The following is a 25,778-nucleotide window of genomic DNA, read 5'->3' as shown; positions in this document are numbered from 1 at the left end:
CATTGGCCTGGTAGCATATTGGCTAGCGGGAAAATCTGGTTCCGTTTTATTCACCTGTTATTTGCGTATGTGTAACACGTCGGTACCTAGGTGTAGTTTTTTAGCAAACGCAGCTTACTGGTAAAGCGCCATGAATACAAAGAGCTTTGCAGACTTCCCGCAAATTTCAAAACCTTCTCGGAAAAACACTTGCCGTTCTTGGTATAAGTGCAAGTGAAACCGAACAGGAGAATCCTGTTTGTTAGGTGGGATTCTCACTAGTTCTGACACGCGCCTATCTCAGAGGGGCGAAGTTTATATGTTCGATAAGCAATGTCGTCGCACGATGTACGCTCCATGTACGGCCTGAGAAGTTTCCTCGAGCACTGAGTATCTATCGTGTATGCAAAACTAATTATGTGAAACGGACCAAGAATCATCATCGAGCTAGAGTAGAATGTAAACGTGCGAAAGCCCTCTTTTTTGGAACTTCTTGGTTGCTCGATAGATGACATTGCCAAAGTTCCGCATGCAATGGCGTATGAAAATGTTTTTTAGCCGGTACATTCTTTCGATCTAGTCTGGCCAATCCTCAAACCGTTGGCCCTCGGAGAAGTACCGACCAATATATGGCTACTACACGTTACAGGTTAGGAAGAGTGAAATATTGCTGAAAATGCGTCTTGTCTGAGGTGCGGCGTGCATCATTGGCCGTCTTCAAATGCTGAGGGAAATATGCACCGCTTCTTTTCTAGGGTTAGGTCACCATCATCGTCGACTGTGCTAGTGAGACTCCTATATGGCTTTGCTTAACGAAACTGTTGGTTGTATCAAACGTAATGTAAACTTCTCAATTTAATCATCAGCGCTATATTGACAAATTACTGTTGATACAGGCAGCTTGTCTTCTGATAGTAATTAACTGCATCAGCTCGACTCATGATGTGATATACGTACTAGTAGAGTACTGTTAGTCTCCTGCTGTGAGATATTTGTAGCAGCCGTTATCACCTAACGGGAGCAGGAGAACGTACTAAAATGGTTGTAGAATCGGTGTAATTCTGAAATTACCTGCAGTTAGCGGAACATTTGGGCACAGTTTCGTCATTGGAAGTGTCTTGGTAACACAACACGATGTGCCGAAGTGTTATAGAAGAGGTACCAAAGTCCTGAACAATAAGTCCTACCTTGTCAGCTGTTGGCGCCTAATATATGCTGTTGTGTGTGGCTAGAAGTTGTAGGTCGGGATCAATGATGATACGGGCTTCGCATATGGCGCGAATGCTCTTTTTTGCTATGGAAAGTTAGCGAACACAGGAGTTTGCCCGTTAAAGCACAGTCTCCAATAATTCGACGATGGTATGCAGTTTAAGACCCCCTGGCTGTAATGTGCAGCCGGCGTTCAATGACAGCCTGAGGGTCGAGGAAGTAGATCCGGAGAAAAAGCATGGCTCGCCATGTGCTAATACAAATGAAGCTATTTAAAGATAGAGGCCATCACTACCTGAAAGAGAAAATAATAACATAAATAGATTTTACGTCGCAGCTCGTTATTGTGCCAATTAGTTGTATGATTCGAAGCAAACCATCGAAAACTCGCTTTCGTCTCGATCAGTTTTTTCCGTCTATCCTCCCGCGACTTCCCCATCCGAAACTTGACTTGAATGATTCTGACTTTAGCATACAGAGATTCGCCGTGTTCGGCGAAGGAGGCACTCAAAGGAGAGCAAATGCGTAGTTTGTCCTCCTTTGAGTGCAACTGTCACTCTGCAAGTGTAAGCTCTACTTATCAGGATTTTTCTCTGCGCCATGCTATGCAAGTGCGTGGTCTTTGATTGCAACTTGAGCAGAAATGAGCGGCTATTTATATTCTTGAAAAACAAACCTAGCATCTGCATCCTTAAACTATAAAATACTGACTCCTATTTGTCAGTTCAGTCTTCTTTCAAGGTGTCTAAGCACTGTCTTTAAATTAGTTTTACCTCGTAGATCTAAAACGATCTGCTTCGCATACAAAGTTGCCAATGGATCCCTAATGTACTCTAGTAGGCATTGAAACGTTAAACGTTAACGTCACAGGTTAAATCGAAACAGACGACGTTTATTTGGATAGAGGTAATGGTGTTAATACATAACTATTTTGAATGAGTGTTTGACCGAACATATTTAGTTGATCTGTGTGACGGAAATCGGTAGATTGGATTCAAACTTTCCGAATGATTTGCCTGTGCGCCTTCTTTGCCACCGAATTTTTGTTGAAGTGCCTGCAGTGCTACCGCAGATATATCTCGTATAAAAAATCTAGCTGAGTGATTCGGCTTGCTACGGCGCCCCCTACCGTTATCAGCTTTCAGTGTTTCTGGACGTTAGTAGGATCCTGCAGGTTGTGCCACCACTTTCAAAAATGCTTGATGTTCCTAGCGAATTTTGGCAGCTATTGAACAGTGAAGGCTTAACCGGTTGGAGTACCTTGAAATGGTACCGGCATTTTCTCTCTTTTTGCTGAATAATAATCTTCTCCGTTGTTTACTGCAGTGACTTCCTGTCTAATGCCTGACGACGCGGGTAAATTTGGTTGTGCAGCCTTACTGGTTTTGATTAAGTTTCTCGTGAATTTTCCTAAGTTTGGACGAGAACCTATGTCTTTGTCTCTTTACTAGCCTTCTCAGTCCATCTTGGCGCCGACTTCATTTGGTTTGAGCGGTTGAGCTAACATTCATTTATTTCATTACTCGCGGTCAAAAACTCAGCAATTTTTGTTTACTCCTTGACGATCCGTCCACGAGAAGTTTTCGACACTGCTTTTAGATTCGTTAATTTTGCAGGGCCCAACATATTGAAATACCTCGGCTATTACTGTTATTGGCTTAACACTGTGATTCATGTCCACGTCTCGATGCTGTTAGAGCAATAATAGACTAACGGGGTCGCGACCTCTGCCTTAAAAGCTTGTGCGACGAAACTGTTCAGAGCGACTTTTGAGCCTCGACTATATGTATCTCCGATTATTACAGGAACGTCCAACGCGTACTGCGCCCAAAATTTAATGGTGGCTGCCTCAGTGTACCGATGACTTCAGTCCCATACTAAGAGCGTACATCCACGACGTATGAGTACTACGTCGCTGCAGCGGTCGACCGATAACCTAATGGTTGCGGTCGTCTATGTTCTCAGCAGTTTTGACACCAAACTATAACGAATCTACCGCCCAACTGCGCTTAACTGTGCTATCTATTATATGATAATTCCTTTTAACATACCACTGCATCGAGCATCCCGGCGATTACGGTGAAGATTGTGATCTCCTTGTTTATCGGAGCTCGGGACGGAAGGATCGCTCAGCAGACTCTTGGTACCACGCTTATTTCTTTTAGCCATAAGCGTTGTGGTGCCGGTTATCTCATCATAATTGTTGTTTATTTAACTTTCTTTTTGAAGTCTATATAGCAATTGTATGTAGATAAAAAGCGTTGATCTTCCTGTGGATTGGCTTCGTGTTAATACATTTATTCAGGACTATAATTATGGGGGTAACTTCGCTCCCGCAACGAGCTTCTGAGGACAAACGTTAATTAATTTGTCATATAATGATTCTACGGATTATCAAAAGACGCCACTGCCGCCTCATACCGAATGACGTAACTTGAAAAAGCACATTCTGCAGATCATGCTAAGTGCCTTGATGGCAAGCGTGTTGATCTTTGTCGAAAAGATTGATATCATTTAACTTTACTATGCCATCCGTGCAGCAAAGATGCGCCTTCTTACCTTTAAATAGCGATGCTCTACTGTGACGGCACGTTTTGTTTATTAGCCCGACAATTTTCGATAAGAAATTGATTGGATTTTTACCTTATTGGGGAAGCTGTTGAGTAGCAATCAATAGAGCGTCATGGTAGTTGTGCAGGATGTGTTAAGCAATGATCGTTAATCTCGTGCTTTATTTTGGAATACGTAATCCACGGGTTGTGGGTTAATCAATCGTGGTCGGGTCGTGGGTGGCGGTTATCGACGGGTACGTCAAGAGACTACGTATCTCGTAACGTGTGAAGGTCCCTTCGCCCAGTAAGACTCCATTTGGTGTTCGACTTCTGTAGTAGATCGAAGTCAAGAATAGAGGAACATCGGTCGAGGTGGCCCGGACGTTGACCATGAAACTTGTCCGCGTTCAGGAAGTGTTCAGAAAGGCCATGAGGATCTCAGATAATGAGAAAGAAGCTAAAGCCAATCCTTTTCGATTAAAGCCAAAAGTATTCATCCGATCAGCTTCTGCACCGCTCTTCTCAGCGCGGAATTATGCTGACTATGAAAAAATTAAATTCGTCTGTGTCAAGTGGCCGATTCTGTTCGGACAAGAATTTTAGTAATGATAAATAAGTCAACTAAAGCGCTAATCATATTCAAGGCTAACGTTAAGCAGCTATTATCTTTTTTTTTTATATTCTTTTCACTATTATATAAAAGGTTCTTTAAATATTTTAATTTTATGGGTCCTCGAAAATACTGTTTGGTTTGTTTTGGACCTACTTCTATGATGTTTTCTAGTTGAATCAGGCATAGAGGCAACATCCTTAAGCTTCGCGCCTTCAATTCTAGGCAGTGTATACATGAATTAACGTAGTTAAGTGTTTGTAGACAATAAAAGCTATTTTCGAAAATTTAATTAGAGAAAGCTACGGACGCCGACTTTTGCAGGTTTTCTTCCCTCTCCAAGAAAAACTTACCATGCGACTAAAGGTAACGTATCATTGATTATGATTCAATGCGGAATTTCTAAAGCGGTTATTTTTGTAAATTATGAATTGTCATAGCAAAGCCCTATTGCACCGCAAGTTAACATTATAGATTTGACCCTCTTCTGAAAAAGTGAAAGCAATCTCCGTAGACATGAAAATATAGCCTTTAAATGAACTACTTGTAATTTTACGACGATTAAATGATTACATAGGTGAGTCATTTCAGAGTTTATATATAATAGGTGGACACTATTAGTTGTAGTTTATGATGCGGCAGTCCAGATGTTTCAGATTCACAAATTCAAAACTGTTGAATAATGCTGTAGAGAAATACGTACCATCGGCGTCGTCCGTTACTCGATTAAACCAGTGATATTCCTTGAGATTTATGCAGAATCGTTTAATGAAAGTATTGTTTAGACTCCAGATTATTCTATTAACCGTAATTCATATTTTTCTGGTGAAAATGTCCATTTGGATTTTCGATGTCGATGGGTAGATAAAGTAGAAATACCACAGGATTCCTAGTAGATATTGGGAGCATTGAGCGTCAAGGTTATTTAGTCGCATGTTTATGACTTGATTATATACTTTGCCTCCCCAGGTATGAGTTTTTTTAATACAGGGGTATTCAATATCGGCATCGCTATTTCTTTGACTACTAGTAGCAGTTGGCGGAATGGAAGAGATTAGGACTCATGCAAAGGGTTAATCTTTACTGCGCATATCACGAAAAATCCAATCAACGGCTTCACGGTTTTTTTTTGTATAACCATGAGACATTCGTCCCAGGCAAAAAGTGCCATCGTATGAAGCTTTACATTGCATACTGTGGTCTTTTTGCCGCGAATGGGAACTGAGTCAAAAGTGCGCAGTGCAGCCTTTACCTATTAGAGTTGACGCGGTTCTTAATAATGCTGCTTCGATGGCCGCTTCGTTGGCTTTCCGTGCTTTGAGTAGGATCAGATTGGTACTGAAGATTTTACCTGTTCCTGCTGGAGCGTCCACAAAAATTACTTGGGCGTTGCCTTCCTTAAATAACTTCAAACCCCACTGTAGAGATTTCTTCGTTGCCTGTTGAAAAAAATGATTGTTCTATTGCGATTTTGTTCTGTTCCGTAATGTCGTATTGTATCTTCATGGAACTTCAGTGTCTTCGTTTCTTGATGTTGGTATTTGGGAGGGGGGGTCACACATTGGTATAATTTCTTCTTAAGGTCCTTAATTTGATCTAAGATATCCATGAGCTTTTATAATGATGGATGTCAGCAATGGAGAGAGTCATCTTACCCTTTTAACAGCCGGTTTTTGTAACATTAGTCATAATGTTTAACGGGTTGGCACCTTTTTCCGTTATTAATATATCAGTAAGTGCTTTCTAATGCTTGAGGCATGTGGATCTGTTTGGCATACTCCACAATTTCCTGCTAGTGATCATCTTCAAAACGTAGTTTTGTTGTGTTTTCAGTAAGTTAAATGATGTGTGAATAAATTTAAGTAACTGATCTCCCCTAACGTAGACAGTAATTTTTTTTTGTTATCCCAGGTATAGAATTCCGGTACATCAACGCAATCAATGTCTTCCGTAATTCTTCGTGGTTACTTAGCAATAAGTTGCATAGAGGTATTGACACCTTTTTTTGAACCTACGAAACTGCATTTCGATATAACCTCGAATTTCTTCAGTGACTTATGAAGCAATCTTTTTAAACAATCTGGCCATTCTTCCGGTTACTAGCCTTGACTGAAACGACTTGCAATTTCTGGCGATCCATTGCGCCTTATTGTCAGGGAAGGTGGTATAGTCCCTTACATACGAATGTACATCATGGTGTCTTGTCGAAGTTTTGTGATATATCTCGGTCCACTTTTGAATAAAAATTACAGGATAAAAGTTTGCCAATCCTTTCTTGGCATTTATAGCGTCTGTGAGTCCTATACGTAGTCGATCCTAGGCTTTTGATTATGTTAAATATAGAACAGAATTTCAGATTATCCTTCCGGAACATCGGCCAAGTATTGTTGAAAGAAACGGCCTGCTTACAAGAAATGATTAAATTGACCTTTACGATCTATAATAATATCGCAGTGGGGTTACTATTATGTTCCCCGTTATGTGCAGCTTAGCTACTTCCGCTTAGTGGAAACAGTAGTGCATACTCTAAGATCGATGCAATTTGTATATGAATAGTAAATTGGTCGTTTGTCTGTTTTAATTGTCTTGCTCGTGGTGATAGTCTCGATAAAGACAATGTGTCGTGGCAGTACTGTTGCATTTTCAGCAATAATTTTTGCTTCGTCACCTCCTTGGTCATTAAACGTTTTCTGTGCTTGCGTAGTTGTCGTCGGTCTAGATCAATAATGGCGCACGGGTCTCGCAAATCTTTACTTTTGTTAGGTGCCGAATGGAACGATAGTTTTTTTTCTAAGTACTTCTAGGTTTCGAACAATGGCCCGAAACTTTGAACAACTTTGTAAACAGCGTTTAGACCTTATGGACCCATTTGATACATTTGAAGAGATTGACATACCTCGTCTTTTTGTGTTATGAGTGATATGCTTCTGTAATAAGCAGCATCTTAAACAATTATGAAAAATTGTTTGTTCTTTTGGGGGGACAACATTCATTAGGGACAGTGAAAAAAGCCATTTTAAACATAACATTGTATTGTTTGATATTTTTTTCGGAAGGCTTTTGCTGATGGTGTGATGCTTGTACATCGTTTGTCTAGTTCTGTAAGCAATTGTACATAGCTTAATTTTTTTTTTTGCATACAGCAAGATCGTTCTATTTCTTCTTCAAAAAGAGTATAATCTATGAAAACGGTTAATTTTATTCAACCTATCTATTAAAACGTTGGTTTATTTGCCTTAACTTGCGGATTTTAATATTAGTTCAGCGCCGCTCATTTCCGTCGTGTGCTGTCTTATTGTACCGCATCAGCATAATTGTATGTCTATTGTTCAGTCGGACAAATGGATACAGAGTTTTAGTTATCTAGTAGATTAATAGAAAGATACGTAGCATATTGCTGGATCGAGGCCAACACACCTTCAGGCTCTAACGCCCAATGATACTACTATCAGGAGAACAATTACCTTCTTGAAAAAATTTCAACAGCGGCTTTATTTTTGTGAAACCTCACAAGGTAAAAAAAATTTTTAAAAGTATTTTTTCTCCATGAGGTTGAGTGTGTACGGTAGGTGATAAGCTCTAAACTACAATTTAAAATTTCTGGAAAATATCGGTGCTTTCACATTGATTTGCCTATCACTAGTAATATTTATATAGCGGTTGAAAAGCTTAGACCAGTTTCATCTCAGGGTGGCGAAATTATCGCAAGGGATAAGGTAGTAATAGTAGGACAGTTAATTGCCTGGTCACAAAGGTCAGAATTGTACATAGTAACGCTACTAGTGTAGGTCTACACAGATACGCACTCAAAAAAAAGCAGAAATTTATCAAGGATTGAAGACAGCTTCTCAACTCTAGTTGAGACTTATTGTAGGATTTTCATAAAGAGCTGCTTTTGGTAGAGCCCACTAGTTTTAGGCAGTATTCTTGTACTGCAACATTCTTCGTTCATTTGCGTTCTCAAGTAGGTTTAGCAATGAATTATTGTAATAACCAAACGACGCATGTTTTAATGAGGCCGGTCCAGAATTTTAATCCTGGTCTCTTGATTGATGGTCCGATTTAGAATTTTAACATTGCGCGATTATGTACCTTAATATAGAGATGGCTTACCTATTACTAGTAGCAGCCTAACTTTATGTTTAAGAAAGAGTTCATTCGATCGTATTCATCTGCAACATAAACAATGCATCTACTACAGAGGTAACGCACTGTAATCCACATGCAAAGCCAAACAACAAATTTCCTTAAACTGAAATACAGGGCTGGTCCGAGAGCAAACTATTAGATTGAAATATACAAACGAGTCGAGATTAACGTTGGGAAACGTAGATTTGAAATGTGGTTTCCAAACGGTACAATGGTAACGTGTTCGCCTACTAAGCTTAAAAAGGTAGTCGCTTGAGTTTGAAACCAGGGGTAGATAATTTTGTACTAAAAACGCACCATCTGAAGTAATGTGTAATGCTAATATAGGACGCCTTCGAATACGATAAAAATTAAATTGGAAACTTACTTTTCGTAAGTATTCGTACCCTTTGGTTGCCTAGATTACACCTATCTTGTAAATGTTACTCTAGTTTTGTTTTTCCTTTGTCTTTATCTGTAAATGCTTGTAAATATATGGTTTATAAGAGCCGTGGCAGAGCTCGTACTATAGTGAACCGCATTAGGCAAGTTCGTCGGTGAGCGGCTTAAGCAAATGCACAGATTTTGAGCTCAGAAGCTAATCTCTCAATGAGACCAAGATTTTTCATGAGTTAATCCCTCTAAGATTACGCTTGTCATGAACAAAAACAGCACAGCTATGTTTCCAGTACTCTACTTTCGCTTGTGTGCATGTCAGTGCCACTAGCGCTTTCGCTAGGAATCGAGACGACTAAAACGGAAGACAATGTAGCCTGTCAACCAAATAAGGTTGCTTGTGTAGGAGACGGCGACAAGACTTCCCTTATGAGTAAGGGAAGCGCTCCTAAAGGGGCCGAAATGAGTAGTGACTAAGGTTATCTGGCAAGGCCTTACAATTTATTCGGCTTTTTCAGATATTAGCACTGAGTATACGATGTTTGTCCTTTGCGTTGTTCTAAGCTGACTATTCTGGTATGTAGAGTTCACTGGACGGTAATTATGAATGCAAACGGATCAATCGAGTTACTACAAATATTTTGCGCAGTTTTTTAGATCAGGCTTTTATAAAGGAACTTCGGTGGAATTTGAAGCCAAATAACTTTTGAATTAGCTAAGCAAAGATGTTTTCAATATAAGTTAGAGGTGGTTGATTTTTTATACATTTCCCGGCGATTTGGCGGCTTATTGTGAGCTATATACCTACCATTCGCCTTACTGTACTTAACTTCTCCGTTTATGGCTTCTCGGAGTGGATTGGTATTAAAACATGCTTGCTTACTAGTTGCCTTATTTCAGGAATAAAAAGCCCCATAATCACACGAGCTTAGATCGGATGAATAAGCGGATTGATGCTAATGTTGAATATTCCTTTGCTCCAGAAAGTAATTGAAACGTAGCAATGAGGTCTGATGTTGCCATCAAATAATCAGGCTGCGCACTTTCAATTGCCGTCGTAACGGTCCATGAGCTTCTTGAGGAGCCCAAGAGCTGCATTTATGGTTTTCTTTGCGGCGAGCCTTCTACGGCTTCAAATGCTCCTGATGTCTATTGCGAGCACTACCGCCATTTCGTATTCGCACCTAGTCAACACCGTTACCGAATTTGATACTTCTTCAGACCGATTCCATTCACTCGCTTGGGTTCTTTCTGATTGGCTGTAGAGATTGAACCATACCTCGCCTATGGCGATCGTATGCTCCACGCGAGGTTTTTGTTGATTAAGGTTCCACAAGTTGTAAGCGGAATAAACCACACGATTTTTCAGCTGGCTTGAAATCAATTAATGAGAAAGCCATTTTTACTCAGTTTCCATATTTTCAATGTATGTGTTATAATCCCCTAATAGGTTGCGCTCAAAATTACTTTCTACATATTAAATACAGAAAGTTTTAACTGACAGAGCTCTTAGACTCTAAATTTAGCTTTCATGAAAAGTCTTCTCGATTGTGGTTATGCGTTCTTATCTTTCACGTCCTCATATCTGGTTACTTCTTCGTTAATCTTCAAAACTCCAGTCTCCGCTATTCAGACGTTTGCAACATTTACATACTATGCTTCTGCTTAAGGCCTCTGCCTAATGGCTTCACTACTCTTCGACAAATTTTGTAGTGCTATAGCTTTCGAAAAAATGCTAGTTGACCACCCAGCCTATATTTCCAGGACTAAACGGTGTTTTTCCTTTTAAAATCATACTTCCTGGGATAAACACCCGTTTTCACACACCTGTTACAAGGAGCATTTATTAAAAAAATATTCGTCTTCAAGCGGAATGTAATTCAAAAGGAAATAACTTTCAAAATCCAGCGGATTCGCTTGTAACATCCTAATATAATTGTAACAGAGGAAACAATATATTGCTCTATGTATAAATACACGTCTGGGTCTATATAAGCTTACACTTACGGTTGTGAAGTACACGTTCTTGCTAGCGAACGAGCATGCTAAGCCATCATTTTAGTGGCAGCAGCCAGATGCCCGGTAATATGGTCGAAATCACAAGAAAGTTGCTTGAACGGCTGGCTGTTTGGAAGTGGGCTCCGGCGATGCTATATTGAGGAATATGGGCGGCTTGTAAAGTACGGAGACCATCGGACCAAGGCTTGAGGTGGAGGTGCGTCAATATTTGCAAAGAAGTGTTTTCGCTTCGTTCCGTTTCACAATCTGTGTAGGTGAGATGCGAAAAAGCTTTAAGGAGGATAAGCGCTTTTACATGGAAGAGACCGGCTTGCTGGAACAACTCTTTTGTCGCTATAGGAAAACTGGCAGCGAGTTTGTGAATGCCAAACGGCTTCTGCTAAATCAACTGGGTGTGGAACTGGAGTTTAAAGTGTTCCTGGGTACCGTTCAACGAATGACGAAATCAGCAACTTTTGCTAAGTTTCTTACTGCGGAACTTCCTACGTTGAGTTAGAGGCTATGTCGTAGAAGACACTCGCCGGACGGAGCGTTTTAAGCGAACTGGATTAGTTGCGCAATATGTGGGTTCCATCTGGCTGACCAACTGACGTTAGGAGCAAGGCAGTTCTAAGACCACCAGTTCAATACTAACCTCTACGATAATGCTGATTTCGTGGCACATAAATAGACAAATTGTAGATGACAGCAGAAATCGGTGCACGGTAAGAAGTTTGAAAAGTGTACGGCCTTTCACTCAAGCAAGGCACTATCTTTTGTTTCGGTTGAAAGAAATTACTCGTACTTAGGGGCAGTCGAGTTAGGGTTTGAAAATGCCGCTGGACAAGCATACTATGAGATTACGGAAAGCTCCAAGGGAGCAATGTAAAATTGCTGGGTTCGGATAGTATCGGCCGCAAAACAAGGACATTTTGCCCGATAAGCGTAGCCGAATTGTAACGGAGGAAATAATACATCTGTGTCTATATAGGAACAAAACAAGTGGATGCCAGTCAACGATTAAGCTAAGCCAGCTCGCTTTCATATATATACACACCAAAGAATCGTCCACGAAAAGCAACCGCGAACAACTCCACTGGTTTGTTGACGATTTCGAGGCATGTGCTTGTTAGCAGTAGAAGTATATTTCAGCCAATAAGCAGACTTTGAGTATGGTTCCTACCAGCATACGTCTCCTAAGAAAATATATTTGCCGCTCAAGAAGTACATCTGCGTGTTCTACTAAATGTTGAAAAGGATAAATAGCAAAAGTGCTTAAAGGAAGACGTGTGCGTTTTGGCAAAATGTACGTCACTAAATAAATTAGGGTTGTCGCCTTGAGAAGGAGTATGTTCTAAAATGAGCGTACATGGCCGCCGTACAGCTTAGATTTAAATTCACTGGATTACATGTATAAAGCCTTACTGAAAGAGATTCCGATATATCGATACAATAACGTGAACTCTCTTAATCGCGCTAGAAACACGCTCGCATGTTTGCAGAAAGAACACTTAAAACAAATCCTGAATTGAGACTAGTTGCAGTGAGGATGGCTACATTAAACAAATGCGACCGTCGGAATGGCAGTTTTAGCAGAGACAATTTTTTTTGCATACAATCTAAGAAACAAACATAAGCAAACGTTCGGATTCAGTTTGACCGCGCTGTACATATATATACATATATATATATATATATATATATATGTCTAAAGAAGTAGGTTTCTTCAGCTCCAATCGATTTCTTTGCAAGAAGTTTTGCATTCTTTGCATTTTGAAGTTGGCACAATTTTTCCCGGGAAGACGTGACCCCAATATGTTTACCCCAATACAATGCACGTTTATTCTCTTGAACTGGCTGCTCCTTTTTAAGACAACCAGGCTGATCAATGTACGAGGCTAGAACAAGCAAGATGCAATAGTTGTAAGGCTATTATGCTGCATAGGCGACTATGCCTCATTTGTCCCAGTCGAACACTTATGAGAAACCTGTGAAGCTATGAACAGTATGCTAAAGCTGTGATGAAGCTGACTGGCGAAATATTTTTCCCGATAATTTAGAGTTAATTTTGTTGGAAGTAGGCCGATCGCAGCAACTTTTTTGTTATTTGCCAGGTCTGAAAACAATACTGAACCAGCGTTCACAAATCCCATAATAACCACCAGTACTGTCCGCGCTGATGTATGATCAGTGCGAAGATTGTGTTTAAAAGTAAAACGGGTTTAATAGCAACAGGACGACAATGCCTGCAGATGGCGCTTTGCTCTATAACTACTATGTTTTAAATAGCGGTTTTGTCCGACCCAAGTCAGCTTCTTAGCGTGAACGCCTTAGACTGATTTTTTCGAAGTCTGTACGGTTACGTCCTGGGAAGAGCAGTGCGCATATCTCGACTTTCGAAAAAAATGGGTTTCTTTATAAAGCATAACGTAAATTCAATTGGTTGTGTACGAATGATAACTGCCTTCTTATTTTCCACGTTTGAAAACACGCCGCGGTACCGTTAAAAAACATGACAGCGCGCAGCAGCATTTTCCGCGCTCATATATATCTTCTATCATTATATGTGTAATTTCATCTTCATTCATTGGACATACTTCTGCTCCTAGAGGAAGGGGCTGTTCGCTAATCTATAACGTTAGGCTAACCTGTTGCAAAAACAGGATGTAACACCTGTCAAACACTGACAAATCTTTTGAAAGCGAGATACTGTGTTCGTTTGCCTAAATTGTGCTGCATTTGAGCGCCGAGACCACATTGCCTTTGCCTCTTGAGTCGCCCGCACCGATTCAACCGATTCAAACACAACTGTTAGATGCGAGTCGCGGCGTTTCAAATGCCTACTTGCCTGTGTCGCTATGCCGAGGCATTTCTAGTCGACAGTTGCCGCCTTTAGGAAGTGTCGCGAAGAGAATACCGAGAGCGGCATAGCGAACCTCCGAGCCTCCGCTATTTAGGCACCTTTCGCTTTCGTAGATATTAATCTCAAATAAAAATTCAGACCAATGTCCTGACCGTAATCGACAGGGGTACTTGATGATCGAGGTATGCCAAAGAGTGTTATGAATCATTACACCGCACAGTTGAACACCATTGTGTGGTAGATCTATTACATCTTTCTTAATTATATCGGGGAGCTCTATCTTTAAATAGATTCACTAGCATTAGCACGTGACGAGCTATGCGCCTTTCTCCATATTCTCTTGCTTAACCTTCAAGCTGTTATGAAACGCCGACTATACAGTACAAATCATCCTGAATTCCGAATTATAGTTAATATGTTATAGGTTGTGCTTTAATGGGCGAACCCCTATACTTGTTAGCTCACCACAGCCAAGGAGAGCAGTTGTGGCGAACACGGAGCTCGTTTCATCATTGATCCGTACCGACCATCATTAGCCGCGCACGGTCACACATACAGAACGCTAATAGCCCTTGAGAATAGGAAGTATTCTTCAGGACCGCCGCAGCCTCTCCATAATACTTCGGCAAATTGTGCTCCTGCTATTAGGACATTTATGAAAACCAATTCGTGTTTAATCCACGTACGGCCGGACATTATATCAATTCCACCGAACCAATGATAGCCTTTTATACTTTTCCCTGTTTCCGTTTGGCGACAACAAATACTTTCCGCTACGGACAACTCACAATAGAAAACTACTTGCATGCGTAACCGTGCGTAAGTAGTGTACCAACAGTACCTTGCAGACGGTGGCGAAGATTGAAGCGAAAAACTTGCATTATATTAAATGCAATTAACAATTTCTCCTAGCAATGACATAAAGGCCCCATTGACCTAGTCGATAAAGATGACCATCGAGTCTTTAAAGGAGACGGTCCTACTCCAAAACTTGGTAAAGCCATCGTCTATCTAACAATCAAAAAAACGGGTTCCCGCATGTCCTTGTTTTACTCTGGCTCGACGAGAAAATAAGTTCTAAGCCACAAACGTGAAGATTTGGGCAAACAAAAATCCCAGACCCGAGAACCCAAAAATTCACGGCTTAGTACTTAAACACATGATTAATAGTCTTTTCCGCACACTTGAATCTCTACGAGTAATAAAGTAGAGATTTCCGAATTTTACACAAAACATAAATTGTTCGTGGACAACGACTAGCCAATAAAAACCCGTTTTTCCGAAATGATCGGCTTTGTCGGTCACAGCAAAGGCCAGTAGCACGTCAGTCATACAATAGCATCACCAGGAGTGGTTCTGCATTACGCCGACATCCAGATAACCTTGAGTGCTACTTTAACATCGAAATACACTCTACTGTCCAGTTAACTAAATGTATCACGAAGCACTGAACAATATCGATAGGGCTATCGTTAAGGTTGATAAGATGGAACAGTACGACAACAGCCGATCCATCAGACCCTATTAAGTTGTCTCAGTAACACTGCCATTTCCACTTTGGAACAAAACTTTCCTGCTGAACAACTTTACTTGCATTTATTCTAAGAGCAGCAAGTGTTTTCCCATTAAAGCACAGCTCTGAAAAAAGCATCACAGTGCTCCGAGGACTATGGAAAATTTGCAAAGCTCGTTGTATTCATGGCGTTCTGTGAACTTGATGCGTACGCTAGAACACTGCTCCGGGTGGGAACCTGCGTTCTACCAGGGGATAAATAATAGGTAGACGAAACGGAGGCACGATTCCCACGTGTTTCTCTTCCCGACATAGTACCAGGCGAATGTTCTCTGTCGTACTTACAAATCTGAACGTCACTAGAGCGGAAGGTATTTCCTGCATCTCCTGCTCGTTCATATTTGTAGGCGCACATCGTTTGACGCATTAAAAGCAACCAGCGCAGATTATGTTGCCACATTTAAAGAGGCCTGTAGAACTGGCTGCTCCTGAGTACAGATATTAGGACCAGACAATGGCAGACGCCGACATTACCCAAATGCAAAGTAGTTCGAAATCTAGCTATGGCAATTATGATTGGCGGACGCAATTCTCCTGCGTTGCATAGGAATGCAATGAGTAATCAGTAGCCTACAATGATGTCTGCGCCTGCCCAGAAGCAAGTTTAGGGAAAATTATCTTCATCGACACGTTTGCAGGTGTGGGCAAAACCTTCTTCACTAGATTCCCTTCTTGTAAAAGTACGCGCTCACGGGAAAGTAACACGTGCAGTGGCTTCTTCAGGCTTTGCTGCAACCTTTGGGTTTTGCGGCCGCACTACCCGTTCTCGCTTTAAAATTACCATCCAGGCTACCAAGAACACGCTATACAGTCTTTACAAGATCTTGGATACACCTAATCTTCTTCGTCTAACAACATGTATTGCACGGGCCGAGTGCCCCATAGTTAAACACGGAGCCTTGCAGGCCGTTTACCGATATTTCCATGACCTATACAGTACTGGTGAACCATTTCACGGAATTTTAACAGTTCAATGACCGCCTCTAGACGTTGCCTGTCGTCGAACACATTACTGACAGCGACATTGGAAATGCGTGAGTCAAGCACTTCTATCTGTGGAGTCACTTCACGATATAGTAGCTGATTATAGTAAATGACGCCGACTCCTGTTAGACATTGGCGAGAACAGGTACCCAAAAACGATCCATAATAATATCTTGCCAATATTGTTACACAGTACAAATATATGGCGCAATAAAGCGATAAAATTTACACACCTCTGATTCGAAATTCCAATAAACACTTTGTTAACAACAACATACTAGTACCCAGTAATCAAATAGCCCAAGATAATAGTAACTTTCGATGTTATTCTTATACAGAACACCATATACCGCGCCTTCAGTCAGAACCTCGAATCACCCATCAAGATTTCAGCGGCCGGCTTTAAGCGATGTTTTAGGCTAATAGCTGTTATATATATATATATATCTATTATCAAAAAACAATTTAGTAAAATATGCAAGAGTCTTCAGCCTTGGTAATATTCCAAAAACAGAATCAATATATCAGCCAAAACATATTAAATATATGTGTCTCTATTCAATATGAAACTATTTATTAAGAGAGATTGTAAAAATGAAAAAATACTCAGGCTATGCTGACGTTTCAAAGGCAGAATGAATAAATCAACTAAAACAAAACTCATCATTAATCTCGTCTTTGTTTAGTTTAATATGTGCAACTACTTACGATTTAAAAAGATAATAAATTTGTAAGCCTTAAGCGCTCCCGAAACAGGATTAGCCCGCCAAAACATATCAATGAAGTATTTAAGCCTATATTTAACATATTAACTATTTACTAACAAAAAAAAATAATAAAAATAAAACTTTCAGGCCTTGGTGCCCTTCCAGGAAAAACGTAAAGGAAAGTCAAAGTATCAGTCGGCACACGCACACACACATACATATACATATATATATATGTGGGACATAAAATATATGTAACTACTTATTATAAAAAAAAGGAAAGAGAAAAAGCCTTATGCGTTGGTAACGTACTAGGAACAGGATTAACAGGTTAGTCGACTCTATCAATCTCAACGTTTATTAAGGTTCAGCTAAAAGCCGACTTGATTCACGTTTGCCTCTCAGAAATCGGTGAATGGCTGACCATATTCACAAACGTCCCGGAAGCAGAGTTAATCAGTCAACACTAAAGAAGTCCTGTAATCACATTGTACAAATGTACAAAGAAACCAGTAAGACAAATATAGAGTTTGCTGAGATTCCTGGGAAACATATTAGAACAAACTGCTGAAATTACTGCAAAAGATAACGAAGTTACATAAAACAAGTTAATTGCAACGTGATAACTCTTGATTTATCTTTTAATTAGGGTGGGTCTAATATAGCAAATCAGATTAAGGCGTGCAGCTAAATTCGCGAGCCTGCCTATTTTATAAAGTGAGTGTCCATCTGTCTATCTGACCTAAATAAAGTTTTTAAAACGGTCAAATTCGGTAGATTTTTTGGATCACTAGAGATTATCCTGGAGACATCTTTGGAAAAAATGGAGCAGATTAGAGACATAGTGTTTTCTATAGAGGGCAAAGTTTTATTTTACCTAAAGAACAATGTTAATTTGATGGATCGTAAACCGACCGCAGCAATTTCTTTTTGAAGTTTAAAAATAATACGAGATTCGTTTGGATATAGCGTTTAGGAACTTCAAAGCGCCCACTGTTGCATTATACTCATTGATGTGCCTCCACCGTATTGATGCTTATACGTGTCAATTAGAAAAATACACATATGTATGTAAATCAAACACACGGCGAGGCAGATGATCCAGATCAATTCAGGGATTGTGCACAATCTCTGTTAAGTAAGACTGTATTTTTCGAAAAAATGCATCTCATTTGTCTTGCGTGAAAATACCCAAAAAAAAAAGTACTCAACATACGCTATGTGAAACTGTAGTTAAACTATACTGTAGAAGAACACATTAGGTTTTGTAGTACTGGGCACTAGTATAAATATACGGCACTAAAGGTGCCGCATCTAGCACGAAATGTGTTCTGCTCAGTCGGGGTACCTCGTTAGCTGCCGGGCAATAAGACCGGCAACAAACTTAATAAATAGCTTAAGCAATAGCAACTTAAGCAATACCTTTTTTCGGGGTGAAAAGCTAGGTGAAAATGCGTCGTGCAAATTGCCTTTTCCTTTGGGATCGACACTTTAGTTCGTTGGCCGATGCCTATCCTATAAGTAGCCATTAGATAGACTTGTCCAATTTTAAAAGCTCATTGCGAACCAGGCTTGGTCATGCCGCTTAGTGAGGTTCACTTCCTGCTGCAAGACGCCCATCATTTAAAACATGAAGAATTCCGTTTCCAGCGTTGTGCTTGTCTATCCCATACATCAACATACTAGAGCACAGCCCATGGACTGGTGCTAGCAACCGCATATATTATTTTGAAATGCTCGATCAGCACTGTGTAGCTAAGGCAATTTCTCTTACCTATCCAAATTTTGCTGGCGACTTATTCCTCTCGCGTTTGATAATTAACTTGACCGCTCCCTATGGGCTGACTCAGGAATTCGCATATACTAGGTCTTCTAGAGGTTATGAGGTGTCCTATAACCAGATGACGCCTAGTAAATTCCCTTATCTCGCGCAGTGCGGCGGAGGCCAGCCTACAGCTATCTTAAGCTATCTTAAATCGCGAGCGTTATCAGCATGGCGTAAGTTAAGGAGCATTTCAGCACGTCGCTCAAAATCCCGATGTAAGTATCGATATCTAGGTTGCGTGGAACTGGTGACAGGGTTCTCACTTTAGGGCCGAATTTAGTTAGATCTAATATTTTAGACAGGGTGGAGTTGTTTCTTGCTATAGAAACAGTTCGGCTCCGACAGGTATATGGCATCCTAGATTGCTCCCCTCGTTTAGGGGATTGTTTCTGTGAATGTACCGAGCTATCTCCGTTAGCAACTTCGACAAGAATAAGTCGATTACCGGTTTATCCGTCAACGATGCTCAAACGTGAGTGTATTAATAATGAAGGGTAGGCGTCACCTAAGACTTTGAGCAGTTCAACTAATATACGTGCAAAGAGCGCTTGGTTTGGTGATGCTCGAGTTCAAGTCACAGCAACTACTGAAACAGCAGCCGGCGATTAAGGAATACGCAAAGCACGAATGATTTTATCGCCCAATATTCTTGTGTTTTCGCTGTTCGGACTAAATTGGCTGTTCCTAAGTGCTAACATATCATTCTGGGAAAATGCGCTACTAATCTAATTTTTGAGAATGAGGCACTGATACCTTGCCATTACCACAGCTTAGGGCAGGTAAGTGGACACTACATAAAGCAAGGCGAAAATGTTGGCGCCCAGGCTTAAGTTACCACGATGACGTCGATGTCTGTAAATGTAGAGATAGCAGCAGCAGCGGTAAGAGTTGAGTTGCCTCCTTTACATAGAACTGCCTTTCAAAGCACAAGAGTTGCTTCAACGTCCTCGGTTTCGGCCTTTCGTCCGAGATCGCCTGCGATTATCCTGGCCGCATAGTTTGTATGCACAAAACACCTTTTGGGCCAGCATATCTGCCAGTGTTTATATAAAAGAAGTTTCTAGGCTCGAAGAATGTTGAAGGTGGGCACCATTCCTATTTCAATGACGTTTTGTTGAGGTGATTCGGTCTAAAGTAACAATCCTGACACCGTATGAAGTACTGACGTTGATCGGACGAACTCTTCGCAAAGTTCGCACGCGTTAACCGTGACACGTCAGTCTGGCGTTAACACGTACATAATTCTCTACTACTTAGGATTTTTTGATAGAACATGTATCGATTCGCGACTTGAAAATTTTTTGATCTTCAAAGTTCTGACCTTTAATAAAGACGTTATTCATTTTGTCAAGATATAGGCGACTATGTGTGTATCGATGATAGCACGTAAAGGGTTTCATTCTTTTAAGTCTCTTTTAACGACATATTGTCATTGCCTAATTTTCCATTTGTTGAAAAAAGAGGTAAGGATAATAGGTAATGTTTAGAACCAGGCCGAGTGACTTTTAGCTTAGCACCGAGAGCTTGGACCACCAAGCCATAAGGGTCTTTTTCGGACTCTATGCACTAATAGTAGCCGGTCTGCTGGAAGAATATTATAAACCCATAAGTACTACCAACATACTTCTCAGTTTCCTCAGTTACGTTGTTCACGTTTATCTTTTCGTTAATGGAACTATTCGTTGATGCCCTATCCTTGTGGCACGCGACATATTATTTGAGGTGCACCGTGTCGGTAAAACAAGCGGTCCGGTTTCGTTCGTATATATTGAATCGGCAGAATGATACGGCGCCCCGAGATAGTATTTTAGTAAAGTTTGCTTAATACGGATCCCTTAAAAACATGCTGCATCTAATTAGAACTATTCTATAAGAACCTCGGTTAGCATAGGCGATGAGATGACCCTACTCAAATCGTTAATTTAACTAGCTGGCGTAACACCGGGTGGTAATTTTTTTGTTTGCTTCTGAATCATCATCCCATCCGTATTTAAGGTCCAGCGAAATACGTAAACCGCTATTTTGTACGACGATCTTATCGTCCTTGGAAGGAGTCGATTTCATGTCTGCAAGCTTTCGAAAGTCTCTGATCGTAAGTGGGCGAAATGGAACCGGTAACCAATATGGATAAGAAGGGAACCAAGAAGTTCTGCTACGGAGGTAGCCTCGTTTGTACCGACACGTTTTATATAAGTAGAACAGCCTTGATATACCAAGGTTGTGGTTAGACCACTTTCAGTACCTTGACATGATTTTACCTTCAAACGGTCGAGCCTTTGCAAAGTACATCATCATAGCACAACAAGCGACAAGCGACTAGTGTGGGCATACGAAATACCTTTCGATCTTCTCCATGGACCCTGTTCGCAAATGGCCCCAATAGTTCCCTATAAAACCCAGACAACGTAGAAACACCTCTCATCGGCGCAACTCAAAACTCAACCAAATTAAACTTCCGCTTTTAAAACACGCTATGAAATCGCATCGGTCATCATTTAAGACATATATGTACCCTCTAGGTGACACACCGCTACTTGTAGACGATCCGAGATGCAGATTCAAACGTCTGCTTATTTAGAGCCCATCAGTATGCAAGGAAAACAATGGTAAAGGTTGATCTTGATTTTACACACATCTCCTTATTACGTAAATGGACTAGAATATACAGCAGTCTCCAGTTCTGAATTTATAACGCAAACGAATCAGGTCTGAGAAGGAGTGGACAGAACTAAGTGACACTAAGTTGCGCGTTTTGCAACGCAGGAGACTCACCATATTCTATGTGCTAGACTAAATTTTCATTTACCATTTATGCACCTGCCTGTGTGCAAAAACCCCAGAATATGCCTCTATGCGCCATGCATAGCCGTACATTCGCTTAGTAGTGTTCAAGCAAAGAAAAAAATAAAATGTTAATTTTAAAAATTGTAATTTCATATATGAAATCGCATCGTTATATACATATAACAAATACCCGTTTTTGGACTGAGCTATACCGTGGGGTAATACATTCAAATACAGATAACCTCTACCCAGTTGTATATCGTAGTAGGCATCTGTCCCTCGACTACTTTTCGCACTATAAGAAAGTCCCTTTTTTTTAGAAGCAACAACAAATTCATCATGGCGAAAAATGCTGTGTCTCTTTTAGCAATTTTTGCGAATATCAGCTATTATGGAATGTTTTCATGTGAAACGAACCCTCATTAAGACAAAAGCAAATGCCTTCTATCCTGAAATCAACTTAATCGTTTTACGTTATTGTCAATTTTCATATGGTTCTTGAAAAATCCGAGGAAGATTTCTATGAGCCACATTTGAAGGTCCTCAACAAAGTTTAGATTTCAAGCGCTCAACAATTCAATCCCCGATAAACTTAGGCTTTAAAAAAAATTATATGCGTTCGAAGAACAGAATCTTAATGCTTAATCGGGCCGTTCAGGTGAGCCTCAAGGGTTATTGTATTTTAGTATTTTTAAAGATTTTTTAACTTTTAGGCTTTTTCACCGTTTTGAACCCTTACATTTTAGGGATCTTTGGCCTGCTATCAACCTAAAATTTAATTCTGATTAAATTTTCAGTACGTCGCATATTTCAGCGACGCTTTGACATGCCTATATTTACCAATATTCCTTGATACATGATTACTATTAAAAACTTATATTGGGATTAATAAAGAAATATTTTGAAGATGACCATTCAGTAGTCTAAATCTCAGATTGAAGCAATTCGTTGAAATATCTGTTCTTGTTTAAATACAATTTGGGAAACAACAAAAGCTACGGAATCTCATGATACCCTGTCCTCGATCTATGTCATACACGAAACATGGCCATTACACCTTTTTCATGGAATTTGCTCTTTTATATTTACAAACGCACTATTCAACTGGCCGGAAGAATGGTGGAACGGAATGGAAACGGAATATGACCTCCGTTGATGTGACCTCAAAGGATAAGGGTTCCATTTCATATTGCATTCAAACCTCCTTATTACGTAAGTGGACTAGAATATACAGCAGACTTCAATTCCGAACACAGTCAAATTTTTAATTGCTTCCCCTTCCGTATATTTTAACAATATAATAGGAATCTCAACTAATTCGTAAAAAAACGTGGGAGATAATGTGAAATGCAACCTTGTATTTGTAACTAAAAGAAAATGATAGATTTGCTCTTTTAAAATATAAAGAAGGTATTCAACTTGTTCATGTTCAGTTAAATACAGCTAAATCTTTTCATCTCACATTAAGTATACTGGGAATGCATGATAAATTTCAAGCGCCGCCCATGATGGTGCGCGCAGTGGTTCTCGGAATAATAAAAATTTAAATTTTGTTTAAATTATTTTGATAAAGGTAAGTCGAAACTCGTTTCGCTAAGCTAAACTTTTAAAAACACTGATACCTGTCCAGTGATTTATCAAATTTTTATTTATATATTGCATGAAATTAACGAAGGCAGACGGAACAAACTTCAAACCCAAGGTAGAACGAACTAATAACCGCTACACTTCGCTGTATTTTTCAAATCCCTGCCTTGTTTTAGTTTACCCAGGCTTCCGCTATTTTATTCCACATATATGCTTTCATGGTGTAGCCTACTAAAATAGCTCGTGTACTGCTTTACAGGTATCGTATCGGAACAGTGTGCTTCTACTCAAGCAGCCTTTCAAGCTTTCAACGGACAGTCTGCTTTCCGACACCGAAGAGAACACGTTTACAGGCTCTCTACGTTCAGTGCCATTTATCTGAAACGTACTCAAGCAAGCCTTTGTTACAGCGTTGCGCTTTTGGAAAAGGATTTTAGTCTAACACTCTTCAGGTTCTACCCAAGCGACGTAAACTTAAGAAATTTTTGAATTTTCGAATGACAGTGTTCCGCAAGGAGTTGATCGCTAGTAGACGGAATCATTTAGTTTAACACACTACAGAACGTATTTTATGGACAACAAGAAAATTAAAGTCGTGTCATGGAGAGACCGTAATAAAAAATGTAAACGTGCTACGTCCCTTAAAAGCATCTGACATCACGACAAAATGTACGTCGGGGTAGATGTAAGTAATGCTCAGCAAAAGTACATATTTCAAGGCCTCCGCGTGCAGATGCGTATGTAACCGTAAGTAAAGGACCGCCCAAAATATAGCAGGTGCGCCGCTACCTATTAGGTTTTTATTGTGGGCTATCATAGCAGACTTACCAACAGAAGGCCACACTGTTGTCGTGCTCCTGGTCCATGGTGGTGTCCCACGCTCATCACTTAGTGCGGCCTCCTCCGCCACGCAGTCTCTTGTATGGAAAACGCTACTTATGCCAACAATGTCGCATGGTCAAATCGTAATGGTTGGTTCCTTTCAACATATATTTGATGCGTGTTACTTTAATTATTTTGCCTAGAGAAATCCAATATATCTAAATAACCATAAAGCTGAAATGGTTAAGAAAGTTTCGATATGGTTAAGTTTCTGTTGTTCTATTGTTCAAAAAACAGTTTGGGGTTAGAAAAGTGCTACCTTTCGTAGCTTTTCAAGTAGACTTACTACACACAAGTTCTTTTCCGCATTAGATACGAAAAGGTCCCTTCAGTATCCCTACCAACTTTAAGCTACGTCTTTGGCAGCTACACTTTTGGCATCGAAAAGGTACACTGCACTATTAAATGCGCAAACCAGGTCACGTAGATATGGTATAAACGATCATCCGAAACAATCTTTAGATCTCTTATCAACAAACAGCCTTACTTTGTGTTTCGACTATGGCAGGCGCCAACTAATTGAAGAGACAGCATCCTGTCAAGATCCCGAAAGGGAGAGAAGACTTTTTGAAGTCAACCCAATGTCTAAGGGTTTCCGAAAAAGTGTTGCATTTATAAGCTTTGTTATCGCTCCTGATACGTCGGCCGAAATTTTCATTGGGTCTCTAAGTTTCTTGCTAGAGGGGTGACAAGAATTTCGACACAGAGGTCAACTAATTTACGTATGAGGCTTTACTAACAAAAATCAAATCTGTTGTGGCTCAGCGGAGAGCATTGGTTTTCGAAGAATTCATTAGTTTAAAGGTTGCCCTTGATTTAGCCTTTCCTAACGAAGTCTTACGAAAATTGGCAAAGATTGATATTCCTGGATGACTACTGACACAATCGTTGTACTATGTCCATAGTGTAGCCTCGTTGTTTGGAGATTGTAATGACCTAAATTATTATTATATTAATATATTTATGTAAAATTGTGCACAAAAATAAAGCACTTTTATATTTATATATATCAGTGACAACAACTAGGCTTTCTATTTATTATTTACAGCCGAGAAATATATTGTCATTAAATATAGAATCTCGTTCAAAAAGGTAATTAAAGCCCTTTTTCGTTCTTTGTAGTTATACGGAAATTATTTATCTAAGTCAAAAAGCTTATATCAATAAACTTGAAATGTTTTCAAGATCCTTCAAAAGGAAGACAGTATCTGCCTCAAAGCTACCTATATCTATAAAAAGTGCTGATGGCACTATTTAGCTGCGCAAAAACCCGTGTTCTGAGTGCATATATGACTAAAAGTAAGGCAGTAGGCTTTAGGAAAGGTGGTCAACTTTACGTCAGAATTAACCAACGGAGTCCAAGGTGAGCCTATTAGGTTTGTCTATTTTCCGTATTTGGAACTTCAGCTGATGCCACGCGGACTTACCTTTTCGAAATATATACATGAGCGAATTAGATAGCCTAGATCAACCAGAAAACCTTCAAACGGGCTATTTTAAAAGATTCCTGAGGCCATGTAGGACTAAGTTCGTCTGCTTATCCAGTAAAAGCCCGCTCGTCAATTAGAAACTCAGATTCGGCTTGGAAAAGGAATGCGTATAAAGCTAGGCAAAAAGGCGACATTAAAGAAAATCTCAAAAGCTTAGTCTGGGCTTTTGTCAAACGCAAACGGTGATTAATGGCTTTTAGTCGCATACCTA

General features: G+C 40.0%; 1 protein-coding gene and 1 long non-coding RNA gene across 32 annotated transcripts in view; one reads left to right on the top strand and one right to left on the bottom strand.

Annotated features, from left to right (window-relative positions):
* LOC111246826 (G protein-coupled receptor dmsr-1-like) overlaps positions 1 to 25,778 on the top strand; it is a 77,380-nt gene that overhangs the window by 36,964 nt on the left and 14,638 nt on the right. For 29 of the 31 annotated variants that reach the window (XM_086982931.1, XM_086982923.1, XM_086982935.1 and 26 more), the window contains one exon: positions 23,455 to 24,166. In XM_086982931.1, coding sequence (XP_086839057.1) covers positions 24,118 to 24,166 — 49 coding nt within the window. In that variant the 5' untranslated portion in view covers positions 23,455 to 24,117. Of the gene's footprint in view, positions 1 to 19,197; positions 19,604 to 22,460; positions 22,821 to 23,454; positions 24,167 to 25,778 lie in introns of those variants that run through there. The other 2 variants (XM_086982937.1, XM_086982938.1) reach the window with 2 other exon arrangements.
* LOC147756350 (uncharacterized) lies at positions 23,339 to 24,700 on the bottom strand. The gene is made up of 3 exons (XR_015323273.1): positions 24,565 to 24,700; positions 24,024 to 24,174; positions 23,339 to 23,573 (listed from the first exon to the last, which is right to left on the bottom strand). It is a non-coding gene; the product is annotated as an uncharacterized LOC147756350 (long non-coding RNA).

This window comes from Varroa destructor, unplaced genomic scaffold (assembly GCF_002443255.2).
Source record: "Varroa destructor unplaced genomic scaffold, Vdes_3.0 BEIS01000003.1, whole genome shotgun sequence".
NCBI classification, from domain to species: domain Eukaryota; kingdom Metazoa; phylum Arthropoda; class Arachnida; order Mesostigmata; family Varroidae; genus Varroa; species Varroa destructor.
Note: the sequence above shows the minus strand (reverse complement) of the source record. Positions and strands in the feature narration are given on the sequence as shown.